Source organism: Leucopleurus acutus (assembly GCF_964270905.1).
Source record: "Leucopleurus acutus genome assembly, chromosome: 13".
NCBI classification, from domain to species: Eukaryota; Metazoa; Chordata; class Mammalia; order Artiodactyla; family Delphinidae; genus Leucopleurus; species Leucopleurus acutus.
Window position 1 is genome coordinate 64,555,789 of NC_139155.1, and position 23,261 is coordinate 64,579,049.

Consider the following 23,261-nt stretch of genomic DNA (forward strand, 5'->3'; position numbering starts at 1 on the left):
TCCCGTGCGCCCGGGCTGGTGAGGGCGCCGGCCAGCACATCCACGTCTGTCTCTTCATTAGCAGAAAGGCGATGATGGACTTTATTTCACTCACACGCAGATTTGTAATAAAATGCCAAATTCTGTCAGAAGCTATCCAGATAAGCCACCATTTGTTCTCGTCGCTTCTCTGAATCCAGAAATATTGCCATTCCTGGAAACTGTCCCATTGCTTCGTATTTCTACCAGCGTAGCTCTGCCCGCCCATCGCCCCCTCCCTTCTCTGCTCACCACCAGGAGGACGTCCACCATGGTCGAAGCCGGCGGCCCCTCAGGGACTTGCATCCCCTGGCATCACAGCCGGGGTTCGCCCATCAGCAGGGGCCTGGCCTCCGAGAGCTGGGTGGTGGACGGTCCCTCCCTCCGGCTGGGCTCCTGCTCTACCAGCGGGCACTCCCCGAGCCCTTGTGCAGGCATGAAGCGTGCCAGCAGGCGCCTTGCTGCTCCAGGGCCAGACAGCTGGATCCCCCAGAGCAGGGGAGGGCTGTGATCACCACACCTCCGATGGGCCCCATGGGAATACATGCTCCTGCCCGGTCCCCCCGCCCTTCCCCCTATGGCGGGGACTAGGCTTTCTAAGATGCTGCGATCTACTCTGCTGCCCTTAATAAAATGCTCTCGGACACTCGTCTGGTCGTGTGGGTCTCTTCCTTACTGGGGGTGGGCAGTGCTAGTGGCCTGGGGTCTTGGGCAGGTTCTTCTGGCTTTCTCCCCATACCTGGCCTCCAGGAGAGGTGCACAGAGGTGTTCTGGCCATGCTGAGGGAAGCAGAAAGGGCTGCAGAGACACCCTTGGGTGTCTGGGGAGGGGAGAGTGACCTCTGTATACGTGTCACCTCAGCCACATTTAACGGAGGAGCAGACTGGGGCCCTGAGGAGGGTGCTGTCTGGAAGAAGTTCAGGGAGCTGGTGAGGGTATGCCCAAGGGAGGGGCTGGGCCACTTCCTTGAATAGCTCCAGCCCAAACCCACCTCCGAGTCTCCTGACTGCGACTGCAGCCCTAGTGCTGACTCAGCACCAGGCCAGCCAAGGCCCTGACACTTATTGTCAGCTGAGTCCCCTGCTTGGAGTCTGACACCAGCTGAGACCCTGACAGCTAGGTCTGCAGTCCAAGAGGGAACTTCCTGGGGCAAGTTTCTGGGGCACCAGAAAGTAAGGAGGCTGGGGGCCTGCCTTGATCATCAGTAGGGACTCTGCTCGTCCTAGCGCTGTCCTAACTCTCAGGACAGACCCACGGGCACCATTACTCTGCTTTCACAGAGGAGGAAAGTGACTCAGTCAGGGGCCTGTGCTGTTACAGCCTGGCTCCAGTGCCCTCGCCTCCCACGACTGGCTCCCTTTGAGCCCAAACACAGCCACAGACCCTCCCCAAAGCCTGTGAGACCCTCTCAACTCCCTCCACTCGGTGGCCACCGTCCTCTCACCTTCCTCATTCTGTTCGTTGTTCAGCTCGAGATACGAAATGACTGCATCACCTCGGCCTGGCTTCTGGCGCCCTCCTGCCCCCTGGGGCTCCTCTGGCCAGGGCCCACCCCACAGGGGGTGGCCTCAGCCCTGCTCTCGCTGTCTTCCCTTGGCAGCATGTCCGTGCCGCACCCTGCAGAGCTGCACCTGAACCTCAGTCCTCCTGCCCATCTGCACTGGCTCCTCCTCACCTGCTTCCCTCATGCACGAGGGGGAACGGCACACCTGCCCCAGGAGCAGAGCTGAAGGTCTGATCTTGCACAGCACAGTGCCTGGCCCAGGCTGCACTTGGTAGATGGCTGTTTCCTGGGTGCTGGCAGCCTGGTCTCCTGGGGGGTGCCGTGTGGGCTGTCACCAGAGTGGAAGTCTCCTCAACATCGCAGAGGCTTTGTCCCCATGCTTTGCTGTGTATTCCCACCCCCGACTGCAGCCCGGTCACAGGACTGCCCCCATGTGTGTACCAGACCGTGAGCTCCTTGCAGGCTGTGTCCCAGCTCCCAGGCCTGGCCTGGCATGGAGCAGATCCTCCGTGCCTGATGAACTGGTGGCTAACAGTAAACCCCTAGCCTGGGCCGTCCTGGGGCACAGCAGGTTTTATGTGAAAAATACCCCATCTCCCTGGTGGGATGCCAGTGGCCAGCCTCGAAATGGGCCCTCTGCCTTCTTGTCCCTTTCTCTGTTCTTCAGTGCCCATGGCCTAGGGCTGATCTGGGCCCTTATCTCTGCTGCTCCCTCTCTGGCTCCCTGAGTGACAGTGGCCACTCCCACAGCTTCCTCCAGCATCTGTGCAGACCCCCTAGTCTCTCCCTTGTCACCCACACCTCTCTCCTGGGCCCTGGAGCCATACAGCCAGCCCCTCCTCTCAGAACAACAGACCCGCCTCGAGGGAGGTGCCTCTGTGCTTGCTGCCCAGCTCCAGCCAGCAGCCTGTGGGAGCACGGCCAGACCCCAGCGGGCCGGGGCGGGGAGGCCAGGGCCACATTCACAGCCATTCCAGTTCACAGCCCTGGATGAAATGGGGGAGGAAAGGGCCTGCGGCTGGAGAAGTCAAAGTCAGAGAAAGGGTAGGGGTAGAGGATGGAGCCAGAAAGAGCGGGCTGAAGCCACCAGTCAAGGGGATGGGGCCCTACCCTCACCCCTTTAGAAAGTGCAGAACTCTTTTGGCCCTGGTTCCATGCTTGGTACAGACTCAGGCCCAGGGCATGTTGAGTAAATGAACAGGCAGCTTCACAGCTCTGCTCCCCTACTATCTCTAGATCTTCAAAATGGGGGCATCGGTGCCTGCACACAGGCACTATGATGTGAGATTACATGAGACAAGAAGGACCACATGGGTTTCCATCTGCTCCTGGCATCGCCTTGATCCAGGCCACAGGAGCCCCGGTCACAGGGCATCTACACATCACCAGGGGTGCCATTTCTGTAGAAGACCATCCCTCCTGGAAAAATGTAAACACACTCCTGCAAGTTTGCAGGACCTCCTCAGACCCATCCCCTAGGATGGCAAAGGGCTGCTTACTTCGAACAGGTGATGTCTTTAAAGTCAAAATTGAGATTATAATATGCCTCCCAAAAAGTAGCCTAGTGAGACATTCTTCCAACCCCTCACTCCCCTCCTCCTACCCACCCCCACCAAAAGAAAAGAATAAAGAGAGCCTAAGCATAAGCAGCGCCAAAGGTGGAGGCACTGCAGATCTTTTCTGGAACAGTGACCTCAGTGGGCCCCAAAGGAGTTTCGTGTCCTTCTTGTGTCTGGGAAGGTTTCCCGGGCACAGTCTATAAACACCCAAGTTTACAGGACATGTTACTTTATTAATACAGCCATCTCTGCCCTGTGCACCCAAACAAGGAAGATGCTTACACAGCACTGTGACCCCCCCCCCCTCCATGCTTGGCAGGCCCCAGGCCCAGAGGTCACGGCTGCCTCCTGCAGCCAGAGGGCTTGCAGAAGCTCTGCCTCCACTCTGAACCACGAGGACCTGGGCACAGAGGTGGCAGCATCCAGCCCGGGAAGTCACAGCCTGCTCTGGGACCCAGTTCCCTTCCTGGGCACCAAGGGACGTTAATGCTTGGCTGTCTGCCGGGGAGGGTCACAGTGGGGAGGGCTCCAGAAAGGTTTCCAGAGTGGCTTCGCTGGGGGTCCCCTCTCCGGGCCTCTTGGAGTCTAGCTCGTGGAGGGTGCAGAGCTGCACGCCGTCCTGGGCAAGCTGAGCCCACAGCACCGGTGCTGTGAGGACACGCAGCTCGTGTAGGCGCTCCCAGGAGCAGGAAAAGGCATCAGGACCCTCACTGCTGCCCCCAGCCGGAGGCACACTCGGATAGCCGGGGTGTGCCATCAGCTCGGCTGTCACTGCGCGTCCAGTGGGTATACCCTCCAGGGCCCTAGCCAGTGCCCCTGACACGTGGTGAGCGGACATGTGCCGGCCGCAGGTGCTCAGGCCCACGAAGACATCGGTCCACCTGTAGATGCCGGGGCATCAGCGGCACGGCTGCAGGCCGCAATGGGCAGGGGTAGGCCGTGGGCGGGACGGATCTGGGGTGGGGACACCACCAGTCGAGGATGAGAAACGGACATAGCTGGCCAAGGTGAACGGCCAGCTGGACACACTGGGACCTGGGCCCGGCAGGGGGCAGGGGGCCTTACCGCAGGCCGTGGCGGGCAAAGGGGCCCATGGCGGCGCGGGCGTCTTGCTCCACTGCGCAGGCGAAGGCGCGCGCTGGGGCCTCGAGCCAAGCGCAGCCGCCCACCCCGCGCTCCATCGGCAGCCTAGTGAAGCGCACCCCGCAGGCCTGCAGCGCCTCGGCGAACACCTGGCACACTCCTGCGGGCGGGGCAGAGTCAGGGAGAGGCACGTGCAGCACCCCCCACCCCGGCCTGGGAGCACCAACCCACGCACCTGGGAGCACGTGCACGTGCTGGTGCCCGTCCACGTGAGTAGGGTCTCTGCCCAGTAATTCCCGGAAACGGCTCAGCTGGGCCTCCAGCTCTCCTCGAACCTGAAGTAAGAAGGTGATCGGCACACAGAACGTCCGGAAGCAGCTACCCAGAAGGACCCCGTCCATGTGGTCCCCTGTGATCGCCCCTGTGTTTGAACCAGTTAGGCATCCAGAGCCCAATTCTGCGCACGGTACCCTCGGGGCGGAGCTTTGGGGGAGTCACCACGAGCATCTTCCTGAAGCCGCACCTCCGCACCTGGGGCAAGACCACCTCTCCGGCGGCCACCGCCTCCCGGAATCCCATCTTGCCGAGGAAGAAGCCTTCGGGGCCGAGCAGCGACGAGGCGCCGTGGCGGGCCGGGCCCACGGGGCGGCCCTCGGATAGGTTGGCGTGCAGGCCCGTGGGGATTCGGTGCCTGCGGGCGGAGCGCGAGCGGGAGCACCGGAGGTGCGGGGCGGTGGCCCCCAAGCCCGCCCGGACCCTGCAGGGGGCCGCTGCTCACCTGCGGGCCAGCTCAGCCGCGCTCTCGGCGGCCGCGCCGTTGACCAGCAGGGACACGCTGGTCACAGCTCCCGCCAGGAAGGCTTCTACAATGCCCTCGTCGCGCCGCGGGCAGTAACCAAAGTCATCTGCCGTGACCACCAGCCGCACACGGGGCCGGGCCATGGTCCCTCCACCAGCTGTTCGGACCCGTGGGACTAGGGCCGGACAGTCCAGGCCCCGCCCCGACGCACGCGCCCGGCGCGCCCGCGCTTTAGCCTTTGTTCTCGCCACCTGCTGGTTCCGGGGATCCCTGCAACCGCCAGCCACCCAAAGTGCCCCGCCCCACCCGGACCGCGGCCCGGTTTATGGCAACGCGAAACTTGCAGTGACTGCAGAAATGTTCAATATGAAAAACGGAAAAATAAACCTGAAGAAAAAAAAATCTCTTACCCTCCCCCAAGATCACCACCGTTCACTTTCCGGGTACTGTCTCCCGGTATTTTCTCTAAGCAAATAAATACACCCAAGTTTTCTGCTCCTTCACCACAAACTTTTTTGTGTTGTTTTGAGAAGACAATGATCACATCAGTGTTATCTCATTCTTGTAGTGTTTCATTTTTTTGATAGTGACTGAACTTTTTCATATTATTAGCTATTTGTATTTCTTCTTTTTCAAATTGCCTACTTGTCTTGCTGATTTTCGAAGTTGAGGCTTCTTCTTGATTTGTAAAAGCTCTGAACAATAAGAACATGAAAGAAAGTATGTACACCAATGGCTTTGTTTCAGAAAGCATGAGTCCCAGCTTCCATCTCTTGAGCTCTGTGCCAGGCTACAACTTTTACACTCATGACCTCTTTTTTTCCTCTGTGATCTAGAAAAGCTTTCCTTACCAATGACTTTACAAATAATCACCATGGTTGACAGCCAGGGTTTTCATTGTGATGTGGCTGTCTTGATTTTCCCAGTGGAAAGTACAGTATTTGTATCCAGCCTATGAGGTTGTTCATGTCATTCCTGTTTTACAGATGAGGAAACTGAGGTTGGAAGGGGTAGTGTCTTGCCCTGTGTGACTCTGTGGGGAGCAGTGGAGCTGGGACTGACCTCCGGAGCTCTGGCCTGCCTCTGGTCTGCTCTGCTCCTCTATGCCCTGATGGCCCCCTGGTCAGGGGCCAAGAGGACAGAGCCGAACTGGAAAATAACAGATAATACCCACCTCCGTGGGGACGTAAGAATTGGAGGCCTCAAAGAGCCCTTCACCAAGTTTTTGGCATAAGGACTATTGTGTTCAATAGTGGTGATTAAAGTGTGGGATCTCAGCCACTGGGAAGCTGGTCCTGGAAAGGCCAGAGGCCCTGAGGGTCCGCTGCTGGTAGGAGGAAATTCACATTTATTGAGCACCTACTGGTATTAGATTAGGGGTTAGGGGTGAGCACCGCAGTTCCTATCTCTAAGGAGCGCGATCTGACAGTCAAGTAACAACACGGTGTGGCAGAGTCTGGGATGGCGTGTGCTGTAATTCTGTTGGGGGGACAGGCCCTCTGGGAAGGCTTCTCCGAGGAGGTGACACCTGGGGGGGGGGTTGCATTAGGAAGGCCTCCGGGACAGAGAGGGAAAGGAGGGAGAGGAGGTAAAGATTTACAGGGTCTTATCAGGGTGCGGGTGTGTTGTAGGAAGATTTGATGTACTCTCCAAACCCATGTGGAAGGACGCTCAGCTCCACTTACAGAGAAGGAGCAGGTGATTAAAGAAGTTGAGTCACACCGGCAGGAAAGAGCAAAGCTCGTCTGTGACTTAGAGCCGGGACGCCTCCCACTGCGCTGGGGACAGACCCTGGGGTGTCCACACTGGGCGAGGGGAGGACCCTGGAAAGGAGCAGTCCGCGAGCAGGAGCCAAGGACAATACAGCGACCAAGAGGGGAGCCGAGGAAGGTGCTTGTGTCACCGGGACAGGCCGTGGCTTTGTCCCTTAGGTTCCCCTCCAGGCCGGACCGAGCCGGTCAGCAGCAGCGACGGCCGCCCACTCCCTCTGCGAATGTGGGCGGGGCAAAGCGGCAAAGTGGGGGAGGAGCCGCGTGGGCCCCGCCCCAACTATTGTGCCGTGGGAGCGGGCGGCGAACGGCGCGGCGCGAGCCAATCAGGACGCGGCATGCAAATAAGCAGGCCCGCCAGCGGCCCAGAGCGGCGCTGACGCCAAGATCCCATCGCGGATCGCACTGGAGCGTGTGCCCAGCGGATGCGGACTTGGTGAGCGGGTCTCCCGGGGCCAGGGCACCAGGGCCAGGTGGACGGAGGGCGGACCCACTGGGCCCAGAGATGGACGGAGACTGGATGCGCACTCCCTCGGGGGCCCCAGCCCCGACGACTCTGGACACGGACGGTGCTGAGACGCCCACGGGGCTCCGAGCAGAAGACCGGCCGGACATGTGAAGGACGTGGGGTGCGGGGAGCCAGGGACCAGCGGCCCACGGACGGAGGGAGACGCAGACCCACGGAGGGCTGGGGGCACCCTCACACCATCTCCCCGACCGGTTCAGAGAGGAATCTGCGGCTGCATCGCGGAACCAACGAGAGAGGAAGAGGGCAGTGGACCCGGCCACCTGCACCATGACCAGCTGTCGCCACCATTCGGGATACTTGGCGGACGACGAGGCTGGCCACACCACCTGCGTGGCCCGGGTAAGTGTGCCCAGCAGGGCCCAACTCTGAGCCTTCAACATGTTCCTCACCAGTTCTGGTGCCCCAGATCACAGCACCCTTTCTCACTTCCTACTGATGTCCTCTCTGGACCTCTTAGTGACCTGTTGCCTTGACCACTCCTAGTTACCCCTGCTGGGCCCTACCTAGTCACCTCGGTCTCCGTCTCATTCCCTGTGTCCCCTGATCTCGGATTGGGAGGGGCATGGTGGACTAGAACCCCAGAGTGGGAGCATAGAGTCTACTTGGGGCCTACGGCTCGAGGGGCAGAAGCAGCCATGGGGCGCACAGGGCTCAGGACCACAGGTAGTCTGTACAGACCAGCAGTGGGGACGGGGCTCAAGGGGTTTTGTGATTCATGTCCTGGGTGAGGGCAGAAGTGGGCTTTCAGACTCCCCAGCCAGGTCTTGGGTATGTGAACTGTACGTGTCAGGGAGGCTTCAGGGCAACCCTGAACAGATCCCCACTTTACAAGAGAGGAAGTTGGACCTCAAGAGGGGCCTTCGTGCCCACAGTCACATGGCCTGAAGCTGGCAGAGCCAGGGTCCAAATCCAGGGCTGCCTGGCTCCAAAACCTAGTTCCTGGGACTTCCCTAGTCCAGTTGTTAAGACTCCACGCTTCCACTGCAGGGGGCACGGGTTCAATCCCTGGTTGAGGAACTAAGATCCTGCATGCTGCGTGGCACGGCCAAAAAAAAAGGAAAAACAGTTTCTTCCACTGCCCACTTCCTACCCAGTTCCTGGTGCCTTAGGAGGACCCCAGGGGACCCCTCCCCCCATGGGGCATCACTGCCCACTGTGATATGCCTGTCTGCTCAGGTCCAGCCACCTAAGAAGTCACTGTTCCCGGAAATGGGGCAAGCCTCCAAGCTGGGCCACACACCACACCCCACTTCGACGCACGGCCCCTCAGGCAGTTCAGGGCTCCGCAGCCACCGCCGAAACCCCAAGGGCCCTCGACCCTTTAGGAGCTTCCTGGATTTCCTTGTCGAGGGTCAGGTGCTGGACAGCCTGCAGACGGTGGTGGAGGAGGCAACTGAGCTCATGGCCACCGTAATGACAGAGGCTGGGGTGCCGCTGGTGGAGGTGGAGGACCCGATGGAGGTGCCAAGGGGTGGGCGTCAGGCGCGGGCCCGGCCCATCGTCAGTACCGTGCACCAGCACTGCACCCGGCCGAGCCTCTGCATGGGGCACCCCAACAATTACCCGTCCTGCTCCAGCTCCATGTCCGACTCCCACAGCAGCTTCACGGCCAACTGGCCAGGCTCCCATAGCTGGGACAGCGACCTGAGTGCCCACAGCTTAGGTGCACTGCCACCCATGAAGGACAAACTCCTGCTGGAGAAGAACCTCAAACGGCTACTGCAGCTGGAGAACAGAGGGGTGAGGTCTGGGGCTGCGGCCCAGGTGGGGCGGGGGTGGACCCCAGCCCAGAGCTCAGGGCCAGGCCTGGCTTGGCTGCCCCTGGACGCCTCTGAGAGTACTCCTCTCTCTGCAGAAAGGCCAGGGGCAGTCCTGCCCCCACGGGGACTCCCTGCCATGGGACTCACTGGGCAGCCAGACCAGCAGCCAGTGGACCCTAGAGCAGCCCCTGTCCTGGTTCTCAGGCCTGCTGGGCTCGAGCTCAGGCACGCCCAAAGCGTGGGAGCTGGGACCAGCAGAGCGGGAGCTGATCTTCCTCAAGCGGGAGCTGATCTTCCTCAAGCGAGAGCTGAACAAGAAGATGAAGTCCTTGCTGAGCCAGCCAGGGTCCTTTGACCTGCCCGGCTACTGTGCGCTCCGAGAGCCCCATCGGACCCTGGACTTCCTGGCTGAGCACCACCTGTTCCCCGCCCTGCAGGACGTGGTCAGCCAGGCTGTGGACAAGCTCAGTGGTGCCTGCCACAGAGACAGTTGCCCTCTCTTCCCGTCAGAAGGGGAGCCCTCCCCAGAGTCCAGCTCCAAGCTGGCCACACCCACTGATGGGGAGGAGCCCTACGATTTGCTGCCCACCACAACCTCCAGCCCCAGGATGGAGCACAGAAAGAGCATCAAGTACAGGGGACACGGCAAGTCCAAGGAAGGTGGCTCCCCGGTGTCTAGCACCCAAGTGGCCACCAGGTTCTGCCTTGAGGTGACACCCACAGAAGAGCCCAAGGTCCCTTCACCCCACCCCAGGCTGGAGGGGCTTGACCAGTACCCCAAAGTACAGAGACTACCCATGCCCACTTCTGGGCCCCTGAGCTCCAGGCAGAGGGCCCAGCCCTGGTGGAACCTGCACCTTACCCTGCCCGCCACCGGGATTGTGGTGAAAGTGCCCTCACGACAGACCCATGTCACCACCCCGGTCTCAGCTCCGCTGGCCTCCTCCCTCCCATCCTCCTCCCACCGCCTCCCCAGGTTCTCACCCCACACCTCCGTGGTAAGGGGCTTCTTGCCATCTCCTGTTGTGCCGTATCCGGAGGTGACCTCCTCAAGGTTGGGTCCAGGGTTCTTAGGGGCGGGTTTGCACTGGAAGGGCTCCTACCGCCACCGCTCCTAGCGGCCACTGTCACTAGCAGGTGCCCAGGGTCCAGGTCTCTTGCCCTGCCCTTGTGAAAACCACCTGAGTAGGGGATGAGCTGATGAGGGGACCAGGAATCCTGGCCTAGCTACTACCACATGTTGTCAAAGATGAATAAAGACTATTTTTTATTCTGGGTATTCTTTTAACGTTTGCATGTGAATCTCAGAGGCCCTCCCATGTGAGGAGGGTCCTGTCCCTTGTGGACAGTGGTCTGAGCCCAGAGTAGGGCCCTGTGTCTGCGGTCTAGCCCCCTCTGGTCCTGCTGCCCAGGACAGGACTCTCCAGTGTGTCTGCCCCGCCGAGAGGGAGTTGCTTGGGAAGGGTGCGGAGAGGACTTGGTGGCTTAACCCTGGTGGCTCCCCAGTGTGGCCCCTGACCCTGCTTTCACCCATCAAGGCCTAGGCGTGCTTCCCTCCTCTGAACCCTGGCCTAGGCGAGGGTTGTGCAGGCTCCCTTTTGGCTGATACAGTGACTGATGTCACTGGCCTTGTCCCAGGCCTGACTGGTGTGGCTGGCATGATAACAGGGTGGTAAGTAGGCGGTGGGCCAGCACGCAGGACCCCAGCTCAGCTTTCCATCGGGCCAGCAGAGCAGATGTGGTGAGGCCGCACCCTGAGTGGACTGAGCGTGGCGCCGCGTGGGTGACGCGGAGGATGCTCTGGGGGGGAGGGCACCCAGGGTGGCAGGCAGAAGTGGATGACGTGTCTCCCTTTCCCTCCCTGCTGCCACACAGAGCCCCAATTACAAATTCACCAAGAAGAAGACGCTGCCCTCCATCCTGTCCAAGTCCACCACCATGTCCCGCCTCTCCAACCCCCGGCACGAGGAGCTCGTTGACTACCTGAAGGGCCAGGCTGTGTCCTTGCTTGCCTGCAAGTACAGGTTTGAGAAGAACCTCACTGGGCAGCTGGGCTTCATCTCCTTCCCCATCACTGAGGCACTCCTGGACCTCTTCCTGGGCTTCAGGAAGGTGAAGGGCTCGCGCATCCGTCTGTCCTCCACAATCGACTGGAGCTGCCTGCTGCGCAGGCTGGAGGAGGCCGAGTTTAGCCAGCGGTCACCCCAGCGGGCATCCCGGCCCCCTTCCCGGCACACCTCCCAGCACAGCACCCCCCAGCGCAGCATGCAGACACCCACCGCGCTGTCCGCCAGGACCCACAGGGTCCAGGACAAGCCCACAGGGTCCTCCCTCAACATGAGGTCCCCGGGACCCCGGCTACTTGCCTCACAGGAGCGCCCGGCAGCCGCGGAGCAGGAGCCCGCCAGACCGCCAGAGCCCAAGCTGTTCCTGTCCCCCGCCAACACTGGTGTGGCGTCCCATCAGTCCGACCAGACAATGGACGTGGAGGACCACCAGAGCATCGAGGAGGAGGAGGAGGACAAGCAGGAGGATGGAGAGGAGGAGGAAGAGGACGAGGATGACTTTGGAGATGAGGGCGAACCCCAGAGCTCCCTGGAGCCTCAAGAGGAGGCCGTGGTCAGTGCCACGGCGGCAGGCTCAGGTGTGGGCCATGGTGACTGCCCATGGGGCCCCTGAAGTGCACCGAGTGCTCCATGCCCCACTCCTTCCACCCCAGCGGCCACTGCCCTCACAGCCATCCCACCCTGAGCAGAGGTCAGAGCAGCTGGTGCCCACGAGGAGCTCTGCTGAGCCTCTCAGGGGAGCCAACGGGAGAAATAAAGCTTGTGTTGATGAAACACGGTTTTCCTGTCAGAGATCTCAGCCATCCTTCTGACCACCTGCCCCCGGGGAGCATCTCTGGAGAGCTGGGCCAGGCCTCCACGGCAGCTGCCGGTGCCCTGAGCCCCGTGACCTCCTGGGCTCTGCTGCTGGCTCTTCTGCACTCCAGTCTGCACCTTCCTGCCTCTTCAAGCCTCTTAGGACTCATGGTCCCCACCCTCACAGCCCCTGTACATCACACTCCCACTTCCCTAGGGCTCCTCCTCTGCCAGGGCGTATCCTCCCTCTCCTGACGCTCCCACCACTACCTGTCTTCCTAATTTTTGTTGTTGTTGTACGCATGCCTCTCACTGTTGTGGCCTCTCCCGTTGCGGAGCACAGGCTCCGGATGCACAGGCTCAGCGGCCATGGCTCACGGGCCCAGCCACTCCGCGGCATGTGGGATCCTCCCGGACTGGGGCACGAACCCGTGTCCCCTGCATTGGCAGGCGGACTCTCAGCCACTGCGCCACCAGGGAAGCCCCTGTCTTCCTAATTTGTATTTCTCAGCTCGTGCTCCTGAGGTCACGCAGGGGCTGCTGGTAGGTCAAGCCATGGATTGGCTGACCCAGCTGGCTGTGTGACTATCCCTTCCGCAGAGGCCCTGGGCAAGGCAGCTCTCTTTCTTGAAGGGTCTGTGGGCTCGGCTGGTGCTGTGCTCAGAGGATCTCACGTCCAAGGTTCTCCTGGAGCTTCTGGCCATCCGGTGCCCCCAGCTCCTCCCCTCTGCCTTCCTCAGGCAGCCTGTTTGTTCCCCTTCAGGCATCTTCACCCAGGGAGCAGATCCACCCCTACCCCCACCCTGCCCCTATGGTGGAGAGAAGATGCTTAGCCTCGCTGAGCAGGCCGCCATTTCGGGGAGGCTGGTGGATCTCTCATGCCTCCCCTGGAGCCCGCCAGGTGCGCAGAGGCCAGACCTGCTCGGCTCGGCCTGACCGTGCTCAGTGGCCCACAGGTGAGGACACAGCAACTATGGAGCTTCCTCTGGAACCAGGCAGGGAGGACCCCGCGATTCGGGGAGGAGGACCTGCTCCTCTGACTGGCAGAGGGGCCAGGGTCCTAGGTGGGGAGTCAGGGACCCATTTTCCCACAGAGCTGTTGTGACAAGGATCCTTCAAAGCACATGCTTGGTGCTGATGCCTATCCTCCGAGGCCACCACTGCCACCACTGCCACCATGTGAGGCCACAACAGCCGCTTTGTACATTACTGCCATATCACTTGGCCACAGTTGATTGGCCCTACTGGTGCATCCAATACCCTCTGGCTTCCAGGTCCTGCTGCCCAGTCTTCAAGGGAGAAGAGTGTATGTCCCCACCCCAGCCTCAGAGGCACACATCTAGGCCCTGGGGTGGGAGCAGCCCCTTTGGGCACCACTGGCACATGATGCTAGAGACTGGTCCCCTTAGCTCCTGTTTCAGGCATCTGTTGCCATGTAACAAACCAAGATTTAAGTGGCTTCAAACAAAATCATCATCTGTAATGATTCTGAGGGAGTTCTACGGGCTCAGCTGGCAGTGGTGTAGCCAGAGCAGCTGGGGTGGGAGTGCTGCTTTCGGCTGGGGACTGGGCTGAGGCTAGGACATCCCTCATGGACCCTCCCCTTACATCATCTCTCTCCCCGTTGCCCCTGGCCATTCAAGGGTCTGTCTGGGAAGGGGCTGGCTTCCTAGAGGGAGGAAGCAAGAACCACCAGTGAGTGCTCTGGCAGCCTGTGCTCAGAAGTCCCCAAACAGCACTTCTGTAGCATTCTTGTGGTCAAAGCCAATTATGATGCGTGCCCAGATCCAAGCGGAGGGGGAAGGGACTCCACGACTAGGGAGAGGAGCAGGTTGTGCTCACAGGGGTGGGAGGCATTGTTAGCAGATGTATTTGGAGACTAACACCTCTCCATCCTCCTTGGCTGACTGCACCTTGAGCAGTGCCTGGAACTGAGTTGAGTCAATCACATCCCCTCGAGAATCTGAACCTGGAGACAAACTGTGGTATCCAGGTGGAGGGCCCCGAGCATCTGCCCATGAGGTGAGCAGGAAAAAGGAACAGCTAAGAGAAGCCATGAGGCTCCAGAGACTCAGGGAGAGCCGTGTTGGCTTCCCGACTCCAGCCCTGGGGTCTCTGCTGCTCTTGGAACCCTTTCTTTGCCTGTCAGGGAGATTACTCGCTGTGTCCTTATCATCGTCTGCTCCCAGTGCAATGGGAAGCTGTTGGCAGCTTTCAGCAGGCACCTGGCATGATCCGATTTATACTTTTTTTTTTAAAGTTTTTATTGAATTTGTTACAGTATCGCTTCTGTTTTATGTTTTGGTTTTTTGGCCCCAAGGCATGTGGGATCTTAGCTCCCTGACCAGGGATCAAACCTGCACCCCCTGCATTGGAAGGCAAAGTCTTAATCACTGGACCACGAGGGAAGTGCCTTGATTTATGCTTTTTAAGACAGAAATCACTTTCCTGGGTGGAGAATGTCTTGGAGGGGTCCGAGTAGCAGGGAAATCTTCTAGGAGGGGTGGTCGATATCTGAAGGGGAGATGGAGTGGCTTGGATTAGGGTGGTGACGGGAGACGCAGGAGAGATGCCTTCCAATCTGTTTTGGAGTCAGAGCCATCAAGACATGCTGGGGTAGATGTGAGGAGTGTGGTAAAGAGAGGAATCAAAGATGAATCCCAGGTTTGGGGCTTGAACAACTTGTAAATGAGGTGCTGTTCCTGAGACTTGGAAGCCTGGGGGAGGAGCAGTGTGAGGGAGACCGGGGAGTCCTTCTTGGGGCATATTAGGTTCGAGATGCTTGTTGGTGTGTCCGAGAAGACACACCCAGATTGTACTCTAGCCCTCAAGGGCAGGGTCTGCCAAATCCAGGGCAGACTGTAAGCATTTTTTTAACAGACACACAGTTATTTATTTATTTTTGGCTGCATTAGGTCTTCATTGCTGCACGTGGGCTTTCTCTAGTTGCGTCGAGCGGGAGCTACTCTTCGTTGCGTTGCGCGGGCTTCTCATTGCGGTGGCTTCTCTTGTTGCAGAGCATGGGCTCTAGGTGCACGGCCTTCAGTAGTTGTGGCATGTGGGCTCAGTAATTGTGGCTCATGGGCTCTAGAGCGCAGGCTCAGCAGTTGTGGTGCACTGGACTTACTTAGTTGCTCCTCAGCATGTGGGATCTTCCCAGACCAGGGCTTGAACCCGTGTTCCCTGCGTTGGCAGGCGGATTCTTAACCACTGCTCCACCAGGGAAGTTACCGTAAGCATATTAGACACTCTAAACACTGAAAAGATCAAGACACCTTGACCCATATAGAATTCAAAATAAAGACAATGTTAAACATGAAAACCAGGACTTCCCTGACTGTCAGGTGGTTAAGACTCTGTGCTTCCACTGCAGGGGGCCTGGCTTCTATCCCTGGTCAGGGAACTAAGATCCCACAAGCCCCATGGCCCCAGGGGTGGGGGTAGGGAGACATGAAAACCAAAAAATAACCCATTGCTGTAATTAAAATGGCTCTACGCTGGATTTTCTGAATGCAAAATTCTGGATGATTTAATTAAACACGAATTTTTCTCCCTGCTTTGCTGGTGCACCAAGTGCGCGGGTGGTCAGCCTATTGAGTAACATATCCCAGAGCCGGTTCCTGGGCTGGGCTGAATTGATGGGTCTGGAGTGAATTCAATGTAAGAATGTTCCACGAATGAATAAATAAACAGTGGTTTAAGTTTCCCCCCTTATACCGACTGAGCTGACAGCCCTCTGAGAAGGCAGTGAGTCCCAAGCCTGGGACACACAGTCACCCAGGCTTGGTTCCCAGTCGCTTGGTCTCCCAGGGCTCCAGGTTCCCAAGACAGCTCTGGGGCTTTCTGGTGACCACCTGCCACTACCCTCTACATCACAGCTCCCTGCTGCCCTCTGCTGCCCAGTGGCCTAGGGACCATGAGAAGCCCTGGAAGGGGTCAATGAGTGGCTCAGGGAATTCAGAAACCCCAGGGTCCAGGGACTGAGGTGACTCAATGTCAGAGAGTGGGCAATGACCGAGCAACTGGGGGATTAGTTAATCCCGGGGTCCAGGGACTGAAGGACCAGGTGACTGAGTACCTGAGATGCCTCCACTTGTGACCACATAATCTAGTGGTCGAGCAACCTCAAGACCCTGCAGCTGCGGGCCCAGGGTCCGAGGGAGAGACCATGATTGAGGGCTCGGGGGTCTAGGATCAAGGGGCTTCGTGAACTGGCGAACCGAGTGTCCCGGAACTTGGCGGTCGCTGGACGGTCGCCCTCGCCTCTGTCCACACTCCCTCCGCTCGCCGCTGCCCTGGCTTACTCATTAGTGAGTCCTCGGAAGCGTGGACCAATCAAAACACTCCTCGTGTCTCCAGTCCCCTCCCAGCCGCTGCTCTGGAAGGCTATGGGCGGGTCCTTTCCACGCGGACCCAATGGAAGTGCAGGCGGAGCGCCGTGCGGGCTGGTGATTGGCTGCCGTGGCGGGCACTGTCAGAGCCGGATTGGCCGGCGGCAGAGACGGAAGCGACCAGGGCCCGAGTTGCCGGAGCCCGGCCGGGGCGATGAGGAGCGCGGGCCGCGGCCGAGCTGCCGGCCCGGCGCTGCTGGGGCTGCTGCTGGCGATCTCGGTCCCGGGCAGCTGTGCCGTCAAGACCGGCGCGGGGGTCGTGACCTGCGGGTCGGTGCTGAAGCTGCTCAACACGCAGCACCGGGTGCGGCTGCACTCGCACGACATCAAATACGGATCCGGTGCGCGGGCCGGGGCGGGGGTCTGACGTCGGGGTTCTGCGGACCAGGGGGCTGGGGGTCATCAGGGGCTGGAGTAGTTGGGGGCCGAGGGCCACAGGCCGGCGGTTCGAGGGGGTCTTCGGGATGCCGTTTGGAGCTGTGGGCCAAGGGACTTGGAGTGCGGCCGGAGGCGGGCGGGGGCTGGGGGAGCCGTTGGATCCCAGGGTTGAGGTTGTCCGGGAAAGCTGATGGTGTCCGGGTCGAGGGTCGGAGTTCCCGCGTTGACAGCGACCCCGGGGGTGGGGTGTCGCCCCCCAGGCAGCGGCCAGCAGTCGGTGACCGGCGTGGAGGCGTCTGACGACGCCAACAGCTACTGGCGGATCCGCGGCGGCTCCGAGGGCGGGTGTCCGCGCGGGTCCCCGGTGCGCTGCGGGCAGGCTGTGCGGCTGACGCACGTGCTCACCGGCAAGAACCTGCACACGCACCACTTCCCGTCGCCGCTGTCCCACAACCAGGTGAGCCCCTGGCGTGTGTGCGAGGGGCCCGGCATCTGCTCGGAGCCCCAGCTTCCTGGGTGAAACGGGAATTACAAGTCAGAAGTGTTTGCCGAGCGCCCCCTCGGGGGATGCAGAGGTGACTACTCCAGGGTCCTGTCCCCTGGAGCCCTCAGCCCAGCGGGGACACAAACAGGAAGAGCTGTCCGTCTGGATAGCTCCACTCCTGGGGGCGAGTTGGACACAGGAGGGGGATCCGCATGGCCGTTGGGGTGGGGAATGGGAACCCCGCGGGGAGGAGGAACTGGGGCTGGGCCTGGAAGGATGAGTAGGAGTCCGCCAGGCCGCAGAGAGGAGAAGGGCATCTTTCCAAGCCTGGGGAAGAGCCTGTGAGCGGAGTTCATTGGAACTGGGTGGGAGGTGGTACTGGAACAGAGGGTGCTTTGGGGAGGTTATCAGAAGGAAAGGATGAGATAATAGAACCTTGGCTGTCAGCCTGAAGGGTAGACTTGATGCTGAGTGAGGGTCAGAGGGGTTAGGACAGGAGAAACCCAGCGGAGGAAGGAGGGGGATGACTTGGTTCTGTGGGGGCCACTGGTCACCGTCCAGGCAGCTGAGGTGGGGTGTGCATGTGTTTGAAGAGCTGGTGTTGGGGAGGCCCTTCTGGATGCTGGGGATGGGGGTGGGGGTGTCCCAGTTTGCAGCTGTGGAAGCTGAGGCTCAGAGAGGTGCAGGGAAGGACCTGGGTGTGAGTGCAGCTGCCAGGCAATTGCCCATGGGGGACTCAGTGTGCCCTTTGTCATGCGTGACCACTGTCCTCCCACACCACCACCGCCCCCACAGGAGGTGAGTGCCTTTGGGGAGGACGGCGAGGGTGATGACCTGGACCTGTGGACGGTACGCTGCTCGGGGCAGCACTGGGAGCGGGAGGCCGCCGTGCGCTTCCAGCACGTGGGCACTTCCGTGTTCCTGTCGGTCACCGGCGAGCAGTACGGGAGCCCCATCCGGGGGCAGCTCGAGGTGCACGGCATGCCCAGCGCCAACACCCACAATAGGTGGAAGGCCATGGAAGGCATCTTCATCAAGCCCAGCGTGGAGGCCTCTGCAGGCCACGATGAACTCTGAGTGCCGTGGACCTGCGGGTGGAGGGCAGCAGGGTGGGTCATCTGCAGGGCCACTCTTGGGGGAGACTTTGAGTTTGTAGGGGTTCTCAAGTGCCTTTATGATTAAAGAATATTGGCCTGTGGTTGCATTTTGCTGTGAGCCTGGGGGCGACCAGGAGCTGCCAGCTGGCCCAGGTCAGCATCTCTTCCTCAGTGCAAATCCTCTGTCCCACAGATGGCAGCTTAACCCATCCAAACCTCTCTGATGCTCTTCCGTGCACTCCCAACACTGCCCAGGGCTATCACAGCTCCCTCTCCACCCTCAGATGGTCCAATGGCCCCAGTGACTCCAGTTCCCCAGCCCCTGAGCTTCATGAACCTTCCTGATGAGGGCTGGGGCCTCAGCGAGGTAGCAGAGGCCCCACTCCCTACCAGCTGGGATGGGCACAAGCTCTCCAGCCCCTCATCCCTTGAGGTGCACCCCCTCCTCCTGGCACCCCTCCACTGGCAGTTGTGACAGTCTGGACACTTGCCTTTGACCAAGCACTGGGTCAGGACTCTGCTCATCTGCTGGAAATTTGCATCGCAGGATCCCTCTCGGTGCAGATGGCACCCCACACACCCAGCCAGCCCAGACGTGTGGCATCTCACGCCCCACTATAACCTTTCAAAGTCCGGAGGCCCTAACAAAACTTCAAAAGATATTGCAAAGGAAGATAACCACAGAGAACTGCCAGCTGCAGACATCTGAGAAGGCTTCCTGGAAGAAGAGGCACAATTTGAGCCGGCAAAGCATTGCAATTTAAAGAAAGGAGCAATAAATAGGCGGGCCCTGATAAAGGAAGGTAATAGCTATTTTGCTGGTGCGTGGGTGACCTCTAGAGGTTATGGCGGAGATTACAGTCAGAGAGGCTTGGGCAGCTGCCACTTTCCTGCAGGAGAATGAAAGAGCCGAAGGAGAGGCTGGGGGTGGCAACTGGTTGGAAGGGTCTTAGAGGAGGGTGAGCAGAGCACCTTACTTCTGAGAAATCAATTGACCTTAGGGGGTGGGAGAAAAGCTCTAGCCAATTGTGAGACCTGAGGGGAGGAGGGTCATAATTAGGCCCTTTACGCCCCTGCCCCCTCCCCCATGAGGTCCTGCTCTGCTCAAACCTCTTGAGCATCGTCTACAAGTCTCCACTTCTCTCCCATCACTCACCTGACCTGAGACAGGAGTGCAAGCAGATGGTTGGGAAGTGATCCCAGAAAACACTGGGGCAGAGGAGTGGAGCTCAGAGGAGCAGGCAAGGCAGCTGGTGAAGGTTGCATTACTGAGCAAGTCACCCCTGTGGGCAACTAGGGCTTCATCCCACCGGGGAGCACTGGGTCTCCATGTAGAACATGCATCAAAGTTGTCCCAACCGGGCTTCCCTGGTGGCGCAGTGGTTGAGAGTCCGCCCGCCGATGCAGGGGACATGGGTTCGTGCCCCGGTCCGGGAAGATCCCACATGCCGCGGAGTGGCTGGGCCCGTGAGCCATGGCCGCTGAGCCTGCGCGTCTGGAGCCTGTGCTCCGCAACGGGAGAGGCCGCAACAGTGTGAGGCCCGCGTACCGCAAAAAAAAAAAAGTTGTCCCAACCAAGGGGCAAGAAAGTGGGGGTACTTATCCAACCAGCATATCTTCTCTCATTGGCTGAGGGCTGCTGGGCAGGTGGGAGGATTACTCTGCAGCACTTCCCACTTGCCCTGTATTCTACAGCCAGAATGAAGACCTTAGGCAGAGCCGCAGGTGCCAGCAGGGAACATCCTTTTGGTAGAGGTGAGTGCCAAGGGGGTGTAGGCGGGGCACCAAAAGTGTGGCGCACACTGCAAATCTAAGGGGCATTCCTCTGATCCACCCCTGGCCCCTCTGGGCTGTAAGAACCCACTTCTGCCTCTGTTACCTCCCTACCACCACACATACAAAAGTGAGGAGTGTTAATTAAGAGCAGACTCCAACAGTACACAGCATGTAAAAATCCTTGGGAAATCAAGGCCAAAGCTGTGGGAGCAGGTGAGAGGGCTGCAGGCAGAATGCAGTACAAGACCAAAAATTAAAACCGCAGCAGCAGCCGAGCTCTCATTTATTGAAAACTAAGTGCCAGGCACTGGGCCAACGATTTACAGAGCATCTCATTTGCTCCTGGCAACAACCCTATGAAGCATAGCACGTTCAACTGTTATCTTAATTTTGCAGAGGAGGCAACCGAGGTTGCTAAAGATTCAAACCCAGCTCTGCCTGCCTCCAAAACATTTGCTCTCAGCCACTAGACTGAGAGAATAAAAGAGGAGGGGACACAGATGCACAGTAGCCTAAGCACCACCCGCTCCAACACACACTGCAGCTCTATGAGGGCCAGGCGGGCCGCGTACATCCTTCCGGGTCATCAGCTCCGCGAAAGCATTTAATGAATGCTTATCCGCAGTCACGCAGGGACCCAAGCGACGCCCCCTTCCCTGTGCCTCCCACAGATCCACAAGCCTCCAGGGGCTCCAAGACCAGGTCCCGCAGCCCAGGCCCACCCTTGGGCTTCAGACAAATCTCATTTGGGTCAAGTCGGGCGATGCGGTGGGGTTTGGGTGGGGAGGTGGCTATCCCAGCCAGGAAGCCCACCGCAGCCGAACATGCCATCCGAGAGGCACAGGGAGCAATTTCAGTTTGCAAAACGGGGCAACCTGCGGCCCGGTTGGTGCAGGCTTGACCGCGGGTCCGGACATTTTCCTCCAGTCGTAGCCCCCTCCCCAGCGGGCTTGGCCGCGCGGCCGGCGCCCCCGACTGGGCTACCAAGAGCGCTCGCCCGCGCGGCGAGAAAACTCACCGAGACTAGAGCTGCGAAAAGGCGGGCAAAGTTCCCTTTGATAAGTTATGAATGGGGAGAAAGTGTTTGTAGAACTCATTGTTAAAACCGCGGAGCCTCAGCCTCTGCCCGCGCCGGGCCAATCCGGGCCCGCAGGCTATTTTGAAATCTCTCCGGCCTCAGCCAATGGGCGTGCAGAAGGCGAAGCCCCCGCCGGCGCCGGCCAATGAGCGCGGCGCTATGCTAAGGAGCCGGGGGCTGGGCCGCCGCCTGTCAGCGAGTTAAAGATGGAGCCGGCGGCGGGAGGGCGCCACGAGGTGCGGGGTGGTCCTGGGGGGCAGCGCGGGCTGACGGCCGCCGGGACCTGTCCCCGCAACCTCCCGAGTCCTGCCCCGGCCCGGGACGGAAAGGGCGTCCCGCCGCGTGAGTAGCTGGGTCCGAGGTGGGGGCGCGGGCAGGGCGGCCCTACCCGGCGGGCGGTGTGGAGGGGCGCAGCCCAGACCCCGGGCGCCCCCTCCGGGCAGGGGACCTCAGAGGGGCGGGAAGCCCCCATTCCTCTTCTCCGCTCTGGGCCGCCGGGCAGGGAATCTGTTGGGACAGAATGCGGAGCCCAACTTGGGGGCCAAGAGCCAGAGGCCAAGGATGGGGGCCGGCAGGGGCGCGTCGGCCCGGAGCGGGACCACCCTTCTTCTCCCGGAGCCTCAGGCCGTGGGAGGGCGCAGGGTCGTCGGGCTATATCCACTCCCGCCCCAGGCGCGAGTGGGTTTCGGACCGCGTTGAAGCGCGGGCCCCTCTCCTTTGTGTGTGCGCCCTTTCCCGGGCGCGCTCCCGTTCAGGGTGTGGAGCTGCCCCGCTCAGTCTGGGGTCGCAACCCCATGGCAATCTGGAGGGTGCTGGGGAGGGTCCGGCCCCTCTGGGGTCCTGAGGACTCCGAGGACCGCAGCCCCGCTGAAATCCCCTCCCCGCCCTGCTGTCTAGGAATGGGGCCCTAGCCCCACCCACCTACGGTTGGGCTTCCCGCTCTGCGTGTATTGGGGGTGATGGGGCTCCCCCCTGCTGGCCGCAGGTGCTCTGACGAGGTTGCACTACTGTGCTTTGAGGAGCAGTGCAATGATATTGTCAAAGCATCGGGGACCAGCCTTGGGGACCCCTTCCCCCATACTGCTACTTTCCCTCCCCAGGCCTGGCCCCTGGACCTGCAGGCCCTCCCCTCCCCCTTGCCCAGCTCCTATCCCTTCTCCATGGAAACTTGAGATCCTGGCCAGGCCTGGGCCTCTGGGGTCAGAGGGCACCCTTTCCCCAGGCAGAGGCCCCGCCCCAGGCCCCAGTGGGCCTGCATTCCAGGTCTCAGATCCCCACCTACCACTGGGAGAGGCACTGGCAGGCCTGCCTGACACTCTTTCCCTGTTGCACTACTGTGGGCCACTGGGAAGCAGTGCAATGATGAAAGGGCATCGGTCAGGCCCAGCCCACCACCCACAGTGCCTGGGAGGTGGGGGGGGGAGTCTTGCCGCCTCACTCCACTAACCAGCAGTAAGGCGCAGGTGCGGAGCTGGTCTGGACTCTCCATCGGAGGATCAGGTGAGGGCAGAGCTGGGGGGTCCTCCGCCAACCTGTCCATCTGGGTCATGGCTGGACAGGGGGAAGGGGCAGAGGCCTCCGACTCAGAAAAGCTATGGTTTGAAGAGGATCTTTACAACCAGCTCCCAGGTAAGCCTGTGGGCTTGAGGTTTGGTCAGGGCCCTGTGGAGAAAGAGGCCCATTGCTTTGCACGGAGGGTTTGCCCGGGCCTGGCTCAGAGCCAGCTCAACAACCTTGACTCCGTGGAGGTGCCCTGGGCCCAGCCTTCCTGTAAGGCCTGGGGAGGGCCAAGCTCTGGAGAGAATGTTCTCCTGGGTTCTCAGCAGGAGCAGTACTAGCTGGGCGGACAGTGGACTCGGGATACAAAGCCTGCAGCTCACGTCCTCCAACCATGCCCACTTGTTCTCTTACAGGGACATGTGCTGCCCTGAGCCTGCAGGAGAGACTGTGAGGTGCCTGGCATGCCCACCCTCACAGCTGGAATCGGGGGGAGTGGAGCCCAACTGCCAAGAAGCCTGGCCCCAGGCGTGCTTGCAGGGTCACCTTCAGCATCAGGACCAGACACAAAAGATTTTGATGTGCCCAGTGACAGCCACTCAAGCCTGTCTCCTTGAGAGGAGGCCCAGGTCTCCGGATGGGCATTTGGGAGTACCCCTCACCAATGGTTGAGCACAG

At 60.3% G+C, this 23,261-nt stretch overlaps 3 protein-coding genes across 3 annotated transcripts; 2 read left to right on the forward strand and 1 right to left on the reverse strand.

Moving 5' to 3' along the window:
- Positions 1-3,592: 3,592 nt before the first annotated feature.
- On the reverse strand, positions 3,593-5,106 carry YDJC (YdjC chitooligosaccharide deacetylase homolog; the record flags this gene model as incomplete). Its single annotated transcript, XM_082852768.1, has 5 exons — positions 3,593-3,962; positions 4,147-4,324; positions 4,400-4,499; positions 4,696-4,855; positions 4,943-5,106. The coding sequence occupies 5 exons, from the start codon at positions 5,104-5,106 to the stop codon at positions 3,593-3,595; spliced, it is 972 nt and encodes a 323-aa protein (XP_082708894.1).
- A 2,422-nt stretch (positions 5,107-7,528) lies between these two features.
- Positions 7,529-12,818, forward strand: CCDC116 (coiled-coil domain containing 116; the record flags this gene model as incomplete). The annotated part of the gene is made up of 5 exons (XM_082853731.1): positions 7,529-7,600; positions 8,438-9,001; positions 9,117-10,019; positions 10,897-11,546; positions 12,623-12,818. 5 exons carry the CDS (start codon positions 7,529-7,531, stop codon positions 12,816-12,818), a joined length of 2,385 nt encoding a protein of 794 aa, XP_082709857.1.
- Positions 12,819-16,392: 3,574 nt separating this feature from the next.
- SDF2L1 (stromal cell derived factor 2 like 1) lies at positions 16,393-18,327 on the forward strand. Its single transcript, XM_082852803.1, has 3 exons — positions 16,393-16,614; positions 16,912-17,108; positions 17,931-18,327. The coding sequence occupies exons 1-3, from the start codon at positions 16,428-16,430 to the stop codon at positions 18,210-18,212; spliced, it is 666 nt and encodes a 221-aa protein (XP_082708929.1). The 5' UTR covers positions 16,393-16,427; the 3' UTR covers positions 18,213-18,327.
- The last annotated feature ends 4,934 nt before the right edge of the window (positions 18,328-23,261 follow it).